Source organism: Chaetura pelagica, unplaced genomic scaffold, assembly GCF_000747805.2.
Source record: "Chaetura pelagica isolate M959 unplaced genomic scaffold, ChaPel_1.0 scaffold995, whole genome shotgun sequence".
NCBI classification, from domain to species: domain Eukaryota; kingdom Metazoa; phylum Chordata; class Aves; order Apodiformes; family Apodidae; genus Chaetura; species Chaetura pelagica.
Window position 1 is genome coordinate 4,769 of NW_009953385.1, and position 9,874 is coordinate 14,642.

Below are 9,874 nucleotides of genomic sequence, written 5' to 3' on the forward strand. Positions count from 1 at the left end.
CCCAGCCGGAAAGGACGTCAAGGGCGGCGGGGCCGGCCGCGCTGGCTCCACGTCACACCCGCCCCGCCGCGGGTTCGAGACCGCTCCCCGGCTTATTCCCACCCCTGCCGGCTGCGGGGCTCTGTGGGGAGAAGGAAAGAGAAAGGGGTCCCGCCCGGCTCGGTTTCAGGAGGTTTTTATTTCTATCGTACACTTCCCACCCAGGTGAGCGACCTCCCGTCGCCACGACACAACACACTGCACGGCCACGCGCGAGCAGGGGGGTTTGGGCTGGATAAATGAAGTGGTCTGGGCTCCACAAGAGCTCGGTGCAGCAGGCAGGGCACTGCTAGACACGTAATTCTACTCGGCAAAGGTACGGGGCAAGGTCTTCTTGCCAACACTGAAGCTATTTTTCTGGTCTACTCCTCCCGGGGAGGGGAAGGACGTGGCTGTCTCACCACCCGTCCTTGGGTCTTAGTTCTTCTGGTAGTAGAACCACTTGTCAACTGGGAAAAAAAGAGGGGGTTAGTCCTCTGCTTGCCACTGATTTAGTCAGAGGGCACTGAGGCATCACCTCCAGGAGAGGGGGCCCCTCCCGTGCCTGTCTACAGCTCCACCACACAGCCCTGGGGTTCTGGTGCAGCCCTGCTGCTGTGTCTTTGTTTTGCTGAAGTCTCCCTCTGCTCCGGGTGCTCGGTGCAGGCCCGGCCAGCCAGGCAGAGCGGGCTGGGCTTCCCTCCGGCTCAGCTGACTCCGGGAGGTGGAGTCATTGAACCTCCAGCCCCCCTATGCCAGGCGTCCACGTCGTCTCGGGTTTCTCGGCCGTGAAGTGGGAGGAAACAGCCCACCTCCCCTTCCCGCCCTCGGGGCTTGTCCCTGCTACAGCAATGGCCAGAGTTCCCGTGAAGGTGCCCCCCACCACCTCGTGCAGAAGAAGACAAGAGCTGGCTGAGGATTCCTCCCCACAGCCTCCTTTCCTTAGGGAGCCCTATCTTAAGGGTGTCAAAAGGCTCCTCGTTCCCAGCCACCAGATAAAACCATCTCCTATTCCTTTCAGGAAGCCTCCATTCTGCACTGGATTGAGACCTACCTTCGGATGGGATCGGGTTGGCTGCTTCACACGGTGGTGCCTGAAAGGAGAAGTGTATTAGCAGCTGCTGCTGGAGGTTAACCCTACACCTGAACCTCACCAGACATCCTGTAGGGCTGCACGGGTCTTTACTGAGCACAGTTTAAGGTCTAGGCAGTGTAAATTTGCCTGTGGCATTTGGATTTTCCTCTCCTGCTCCTCTAACCCCTTGCAGGTCAGCCCTGGAACTGGGCAGGAGCTCTGGAAACTTACAGCTTTTCACTGCAAGATCTCTGGCTCCAAGGCTCTCAGGAATTAAGACCTTCTCTTCCCAAAGGGTGACCTGTGCTGTGAGGCTCTTGGAAGACCAAATATTGAAACGCTCTCTGAAGAGCTGACAGCCAAGCTGTGGTTCAGAAGTTTAGCCCTTCTGGATTCCATCTCCCAGGTGACTCAGGGCAAGGAGAAGCCTCTGGAGGAACTTGCTCTACACCCATCCTGTCTAACCAGAACCAGGTGCTGTGTTCATCCACCCAAGACATTCTGAGCATACAATGCACCGTTCCCACAGCCAGGACAGTTCACAGGTCCCACACAGGTGGTGACACTGGGGGTAGGACACTCAAGACTGCTACTTACTGCATCCACAGTGGCTTTTGCACAGCCTTGACTACAGCAGAAAGGGCTGTCAGACACCGTCAGGTTTGTGCTGCAAGAGAAAGGTCACTTGTGAGGCTGGGAATGCCAAGCCTGTCCCCCAGGGGTGTGAAACACACATGAAGAGTCATCGTTACAACTGTCAGATTGAAGGGGAAGGCCTGTGGGAGGGCCAGAAGAGGACAACAGAAAGCATGGGAAGGAAGTTTCAGGGTTGTTTGTTTAGGGGCAAGGAATGCTCCCAGTCCCATAGGGATTAACCTACCAGTTGATCTCCCCTCCATCAGTTTTCTTTGCTACCAAAGCTTTCCAGTATTCATGAGTGCTTTTGATGACGTCCACAGCAAAAGCCTGGAGGTGAAGATGAGGAAGAAACATCGTGTTAGGAGGGAGCACCAGGGCCATCTTCTCTATCAGTTACAGTTATCAGGCTATCAGTTACATGGGAACAAGAGGCCAGGCTGATTTTAGATAGTTTCTGACTCTGGAAGGGACCCAAAGAGACCTCTTCCAGTCCTGTGCCTTTCAGGAACAGCAGCAACCTCCCAGTAAACACAAGCTCAAATGGGGATTTCACAACACAAACTGTTTTACTTTCAAGATGGGAGCATATGCCAAGGTCACCTAGAGAGCTTCAGGCCAGAAGGAGCTGAAGATGCATTCAAGGCCAGGTTTGATGGAGCCCTGAGCAACCTGGTCTAGCAGGAGGTGTCCCTGCCTATGCAGGGGGGGTTGGAACTAGATGATCTTTCAGGTCCTTTCCAACCCAAACCATTCTGTGATTCTAGTCTCAGGCCAGTGCCGTGTTATAAAAGCACCTCCACTTTGCTGCTCCTCCCACTCAGTTTGTTTCCAGAGCTGGTTAAGCCTGACCTATCTGTGAGCCTTCTTCCACTCCAGGCAATTCATTCAACCTCTGCACAGATCAACAGGAAGAGACATGCACCTAATCTAGCTTTGCAACTACTTAAAAAATGAATCTGCTTCCAAGCATATAATTTTTCCTTAAAAAAAAAAAAAGAAGAAAGAGTAGTATATGCTCAAGCATTAACCTGCCAGCAGGAGAAGGAAGTGCACACAGTTCTTTGTTAGCATGAACACCAGCAAGAAATAGCCTGGCTTGATACCACAGAGCCAAGTCAAACACTGCAGGTTCTTTGTCCCTGCTTTCTGCCTTGGCCTTGATTCTGGTTTCACCCATCCTGAGGGGCAGCAAGATGTCACAGCCCACACAGCCTAGTGCTGTGCTACAGCCAAAGGGGACAAGTCCACTCCAATGGGACTTCCATTTCTACCCCTCTGACCCCTTCCTGCCCTTCCCACACCAGGTTTGGCAGCTTCACCTCTGGAGAGTCGGGATTCAAGTCACCTCACTAACCCCCTGGTGGCACAGAGCAGGCCTGGCAAAGGGAGGGCACAGGGGCAGGATTTCTCCTGTTCAGCAGTACCAAGTTGTGTGACCCCACCCAGGGCAGAGGCAGAGGAGCAGCTGCCCAGGCAGAGCCTTATTCTCAGGGCGTGGGGAACACTTTTGGCCTGAAGGGAAGAAGAGTGTTCACTCCTAAGCAGTCAACTTGCAACAAGCTGCAGTGGAACCAAGACAGTGAGCCAGGGAAGCAAAGGGTGATGTCAAATACCCTTTGCTCCAGAGCAGGAGCAAATAATCTTGGCTGGTTTCCACCCTGGGTCTGACCCAGAGGCTCCCAGCCCTGAAGTGATCCCACGTGAACGTCATCCAAAAGAAAAACTGGTCGTATCCAAGAGCCTGATAACCCTACTCTTCTCCTCATGTTCCTGAAAACAAGTAGAAAGGCTGGAAAAGCAGCAGGAAGAATGAAGCCAGCTCCCAGCAGCCTTGTAGAACCCCAGTCTCTCAGCAACTACTCATCTGTGTCCCCATGCACCTCGAGCTCTGGTTCTGGGCAGCAGGCCTTTGCACCCTTACAGTCATGAAGAAAGGGATCCTACCTTGTCTTTAAATTCACCATTAAAAGCAAACTGGTTCTCGGGCTTTCCATCAGGTACTTTGTATCTCCTGAACCAATCCACTGTAGCTTCCAAGTACCCAGGTTTCATCCTTCTGACATCGTCGATATCTAGGCAGGAGTGAAGACGTTTGTTAGCCAAAGCCAGGAGCAGAAGTTCCTCAGCCACCACCCCTGCTCTCCTGAGCTGCCCCTCTCAGCCAGCAGCTCCAGCAGCCCTTCAGCCAGCTCACAGTGCAGCCAGAGGGGAGGGCTGCAGAGGGGTTTCCCCTTCACAGCACCCCCTGATCACCCCCAGGAGCACAGGGACCTTGAAACAGCTTTGATTACAGATAAACCAGACAAGCCCTTTCCTCCCACTCAGAGGACAGGCTGTCCCGCCACCCTCTTCTTCCAGGTGCCAGGCTGTGCAGAGGATGGAATTTGGGATAAACAGCAGTAGGATGTTTTGAGATAGGACTGCTAACATCTTACTCTGCTGTCCTTCTGGTATCACAGCTGATGAATACCAGGCACAGAAGGAGCAAGCCCACGTCCTGACCTGAAAGCTTCCTGCAGGCTCTCAGCAGGAGAAGGGAAGTGCCAGGCCTGGTCCTCCCTCTCTTACTTACCATTATAGTTGTCTGCTTCAGGGTCCTCAACGTTGATAGCAATTACCTTCCAGTCAGTCTCTCCCTCATCAATCAGGGCCAGCGTGCCCAGCACCTTCACTTGGATGATTTCTCCTCGAGAACAGACCTGCAAGGAGGACACAAATCTCGTTGTCTGTGGTGGTGCATCCAAGGAATGCATGGCAGGAGCCTGTGCAAGCTGCCAGAGTCCAGGAACCACTACACTGGCTGTCACTCATCAGGGTCAGCCCTGTCACTTCTTCAGCCCTGGCTCACCAGGCTCAAGCTGCAAGATCTCAACAACCCCCAGAGGCAGTGGAGGGAATCATCACATTCTTCAGGTAGAGGAGGTAGGAACTGAGTAATACCTCTGGATAATTGACTTCAGAAACATTCATGACACATTCCAAAAGACAGTTACCCTGCAGAATGTGTTACCTTGCTTCCAATTTCGCACACGTCGATCGGGTCGTTGTCTCCACAGCAGCCAGTGTTTTCATCTTTGTGACCTGGGTCTTCCCAAGTCTGCAAAAACACCCCCACACGTAGGAATAAGAACTCTCAGGTCTCAAGAGGAAACAAAAAGCAGGTGGATTGCAGGCATGCAATTGCCAGGAAGGCACAGATGATGTCTCACTCCACACTTGCTTCTAGGTCTAGCAGCTGGGCTACGATTTCACAAACGCCTGCAAACCAGTTTGACTCCAAGTTAAAAGGCTTTATCTTGCCACGGGCAAGCTGCTCCCTCCTACTGACAAACCTTTCTTTCAACAGCTTTCCAGACTTCCTCATCCGTTCCACAGCTGCATAAAGGTGAAGTTCACATCTATAAAGAACACTCATTGCTTTGGCTGCCTGCCTGTTCCTCTCCCTGTTCATTTCTTAACAGAAGTTTCCTGAACTCCAGATAGCAGCCCAGCAGAGATGGAAGACACATAGGGTGTATTGTTTCCTTTTCATGAAACAATTAAAGACAGGCTGTCACACTGGAGCTGTGACAAGAACCTGGAGTCCCCTATCCTGTGCCAGTGCTTGTCACCTGAAATGGTGAGGAAAAGCTGTTAGAAGTCAGGGCTCCAGGAGGCATTGGAGCAAATTGCCTCAAAAAATGACAGCTGCCTAAACCACACATCTCTGACCAGGAGCCAAGGGACACCATGCCCACTTCCATCCTGAGGAGCATCTACCTCTGAGGTTGCTAAGGTATATAAAGAAGGAATGATCTTCCCAAACCTCTGCATGCCAGGATGTGACTGGTACAGTCAAGACCTTGTGATGCATGCAGAGCACTCAGGGAGATAGTACTGACACTCAGGTGGTGCTGAAGGACCCTTCCCAATGGCTACTGCACTTGTCTGCGTGGAAGTGTGAAGTTTGGTCCCTTGTCCTTGATGCATAAACACCCTTGACACTGGTCACCAGCCAGCTCAGAGTGTGTGTCCAGGTGTCACTGCCTGTCAGTGCCCCCTTGCCAGCTGTTGTCAGAGGAAGCATCTCTCTGCAGCTGCCTCTGGACTTCAGAGTGCCCTTCTCAGATCCAGCACTGAGAACAGGGCACGGGCAACCACCCAGCAGCTCAGCGTGCAGGTCTTGCTGTGGTTCAGGCTCCAAACGATATGAGGGGCAGAAATGGGAAAGACAGTCTTTGGATCTCTTAGAGCAGCTGAGCAAGCAGCTCATTCACTGCTACAAGCAGCTTGTGTCAAGATCCTGCCCAGGGGCTGTACACCAAGATCCTGCTTATGCTTCACCAGGCAGGAACTGAGGGCACTGCCAGCTGCCCAGTTCCTTGTGCAGTGACAGCTTCCTTCATCCAACCCCAAAGACCTGTCAGCTACTGTCCAAGCAAACTGCCAGGTGGCCAAAGAGAGGAGTGACACAGCAGGTACCTCACTAGCAGCAGCTGCTCATCCTCAAATTGCTCGTTCAGAGCATGAGCTACAAGCTTCCCTCTTGATATTTCCTCTTAACAACTACTCCTGCTTTTTGGACAGGTCGTCTTCATGAGCCAGGTGACACACGACGTGTCCCACCTCAGACTCTCAGCTGACCTTTTTCCTCAGGAATCCACTGTCAGACACACACAGGCATCCTCCCTCCTCCCCACTGGGAAGGATGAGTCCTTGAGCCAGGTCCCAGTACCTGTGGGATGGCACCATAATTCCAGATGTAGCCCTTGTGAGGAAACACGTTGGCGACATAGCGCAGCTTCCCTTTCTTCACGTCTTGCTTAATTGGGTTTAAGGGATCCTTTGTTGCAATCTGCAAGAAAAAAGTTACACAAATCACACTTGCTTTGCTCCCTGAGGAAAAGGAGGCTGTTCTTTTTCACCACGCTGGCTGCTCACTGAGCCCAGGAGCTGACCCTGATGCCACCAGCAGATGTTGGACCACTCCATTTCCCGTTGCGTTGCCACCTCCTGGGATTTTGTTTTTCAACAGGCTGACAAAGGTCAGAACCCTGTGGGGTTGAGGGCTGTGAGATGCTGCTGTCACCAGAAGCCACACAGGAATACCCAGTTCCTCCAGCTCCTGCAACCCTCAGCCTTCATACCTCGAGTATTTAGATGAGAAATCAGAAATTGTCCTGATTCAGGAGGTGGAACTGAGGAGGGAATTGGCAAAGCCAAAGATGAATAGACTAGTGAGCTCTAAGCACTTCTGGTAGGACCTGTGACATAGTTACCTCCATTTTGGCGTTTGTCCATCGAGGTACTTCCACAACCATGTTGAAGACATTCTGAAAAAAAAAAATAAGGGAAAGATCAGTGAGGAGGCAGGAATCTCAAGACCACCCTTTAAATTGTTGGGACACATCTGAGGAGGTATCAACACCAGCCAGTTTGCATCCAAACTCTTAACTTTCTTCCTGTTTGTTTTTTTTTTGCCAGTGCCAGTTTTGATGGAGTGGATAGAAATCCAGTTGGCAAGTCCAGTTGGCATCACTCAAAGATGAGACCCAGGAAAGTCACCAGCAAAGTCACCAGCACCACCCATTCTCCATCAGCTGCCACCTACAGATGTCTCCATCATGTTCCCAGGTAATGAAACAGCAGGTTTAAATGAATCCAAGCCAGCTGCACACAAGCTGTCCTCACTACAGTGAGATTTTATGCATATTCCTTAAATCCAGAGTGTTTAATGCTACAGCAAGAGCCACTCTGGTAATTTAGAAGGCTTCCAGGAGTAAGCCATCTATGTAGTACTGTGGGTACTACCCTGAACATCACTCCCAAGTATTCTGGAATGTCTGGAAGCAGGGTGAGATGCCCAAGTTTCCCCCTCCACGCTGAGAGAGCTTGGGGGCAACATGCTGCAAGGATGAAGATGTGGGGGAGAACCACACAACCACGTCTTGCAGGATCTGGTTTACAGATGACTCTTCAAAACATCTCCTGTTGACTCCAGCTGGGCTGAGAGGGCCCTTGAGAGCCCAGCAGCAGAGCCTCCTCCTGAAGTACCGAAGCTTTTTCCACGCTTGCACCTTGACATGAGCTGTTTGAGGAGATAAGGGCTTTCAGGAAAAAGTCAGACCTTGCTCCCCAGCACCGACAAGGTCTCTAATCCCAAGGCTAAGCAGTATTAGCACTGCAAAGTCCCTCACACCTCTGTTGCACCATCAGGAGGCTGATACTGGGCAAAAAGTGCTGTTAGATCACAGACTCTGCCCACGCCCTTCCCTAACACAAGTTCATTACATCCCCTTCATTACAGGGGGTCACTGCTCATTTGCCATTTTAAAAGCAAGTAGTCTTTTTACGTGTAAGTAACTTGAGGAAAGGCATGAGGCAACTGGAGCAGGGCAGGCAGGGTGTCTGTGGCTTTTCAGGCAAGGGACGGTGACTTGGGGGTGCATCTTTGTTAGGCTGGTGGCTTCTCCACAGTCCTGCCTTGGTCTAAGACACCCAGCCAAGCAGCCCAAGGTCATTCCTTCACAACGCCAAGACACACGGGTGCAGATAAGGTCAGCACATCCCAGCCCTGCACGGAAAAAACCCACCCTGTAATCCTCTCAGTGTCTTAGAAGTCTAAGGATAAAGATCAAGGAGCCCAGACAGAGGAAGGACAACCTTCTGCTCCAAGTCAGGCTCCCTACCACTACTGGGCAACCTCGGGGACTTGTGACCTGCAGTGGTACTTGCTTCTTGGCATGGAGATGCTGGCAAAAGCAGCACTAAGGCATGGGAACCAGAAGTCCAGTTTCCCTTGTTAATTATTACCAGGCTGTGGAAACCCTCCTCACCCCTATACTCACTCCCCTGCTCCTTCCTTCCCTGCTCGACCAGGATTTACCTTGTCCCAGCTACCTTTGAGACACCCACACGTTCTCTGCCAACACCTGCACCCCAAAGCTAAATCAGCTACTTTTCAGAGGTTCACCCTCAATTCTGCTTCATCTTTTCCTGTCTCTCAACCCCTCCCTCCCTCCAGGAGCACTCACTGAAAACTGGAGCCCAGCCTTTTTGCTCTCCTAGAGTTATTTTAGAGGGTGATTCAGACCAGGTTGGTTTTGCTGGCTGCTGGAAGGATGTAGAAGCTCTGCATCTCCTCACGTGGCGGGTTCCTCAGCTGCACTTTCGGTGAGGCGAGAAGTCCCCAGCAGCTGCTCCACTGAGAATTTACCATCCTCACCTCCTGCTCAGCAGTTGATTACACTGCAGGCACCAGGAGGCCTCACTGCAGTCAAAACCTGAGGCTGAAATATCCCACAGCGTGAGCGTGTAGCTCCGTGGGGTGAAGGTATTGACCTCTGTGGGTGAAGGTATTTAGCTAAATGGGAAACTTCTCACCCAAAAAGGCTTTTGTGCGACCTCGTGGGCAGGTTCAAAACAACCTCTCAGATCCCAGGCCTGAATATCAGAATGAGATCTCTTTTGTTCCTCTACCTGAGGCTGAGACTGCAAGAAAAGGGCACCCAGCTGGATTTTGTCAGGGTGCTCCTGCCGGTGTTGGGGGGGAGCCTCCCTCGTGTGCTTCAGGACCACATTCCCCGAGGAGCACGGACAAAATGCTCACCCTGGGGGCCCAGAGCTCCATCAGCTGCCAGAGGCCACATCAGCCACCTTGCCTCGGTGAGCCCTCACCCCCCTTTCACCGACTGGTTTGGGTGGGAAGGGACCTTCAAGATCATCTGGATCCAACTCCCCCCTGCCATGGGCAGGGACACCTCCCACCAAGCCCAGGTTGCTCCAAGCCCCATCCAACCTGAACACTTCCAAGGATGGGGCATCCACAGCTTCCCTGGGCTGTCCCAGCTCCTCTTACCTTGCCGGCATCCGCGTAGATGGGAACATCATGGAACGGGGAGATGTAGCGCCCGCTGGAGTCCTCTGCAAGGCAAGAAGTCCCGGGGGCAGGGGGGTCATTTGGGGCCGGGGTGTTGCACCCCCAGCTCCGGGGGTGCGGGGAGGAGGAGCGGGGTGCGGGGCAGGGGAAAGCAAGGGGTGACTCACTGAAGAAGAGCCGGTACTCCAGGCTGTGCGGGGCCCCGCGCTCCTCCACGCTGTACCCGGCCATGGTGCCGCGGCGCTGCCCGCCCCGCGCATGCGGCGGGGACGGGGGGGCCCACT

At 52.8% G+C, this 9,874-nt stretch overlaps 1 protein-coding gene across 1 annotated transcript; it reads right to left on the reverse strand.

Annotated features, from left to right (window-relative positions):
- Positions 1-456: 456 nt before the first annotated feature.
- On the reverse strand, positions 457-9,841 carry PPA1 (pyrophosphatase (inorganic) 1). The gene is made up of 11 exons (XM_009998199.1): positions 9,758-9,841; positions 9,570-9,634; positions 6,991-7,044; positions 6,447-6,566; positions 4,743-4,829; positions 4,305-4,431; positions 3,677-3,804; positions 1,974-2,059; positions 1,691-1,760; positions 1,073-1,112; positions 457-488 (listed from the first exon to the last, which is right to left on the reverse strand). The coding sequence occupies exons 1-11, from the start codon at positions 9,819-9,821 to the stop codon at positions 457-459; spliced, it is 873 nt and encodes a 290-aa protein (XP_009996501.1). The 5' UTR covers positions 9,822-9,841.
- Positions 9,842-9,874: the final 33 nt, after the last annotated feature.

Excerpts from the sequence above, each read along its gene's own strand:
- PPA1 (XM_009998199.1), bottom strand. The coding sequence starts at position 9,821 with ATGGCCGGGTACAGCGTGGAGGAGCGCGGGGCCCCGCACAGCCTGGAG. Across the intron at positions 6,567-6,990 it reads GGACAAACGCCAAAATGGAG|ATTGCAACAAAGGATCCCTT; the intron begins GTAACTATGTCA and ends TTTTTCTTGCAG. Across the intron at positions 1,761-1,973 it reads GATGGAGGGGAGATCAACTG|CACAAACCTGACGGTGTCTG; the intron begins GTAGGTTAATCC and ends TTTCTCTTGCAG.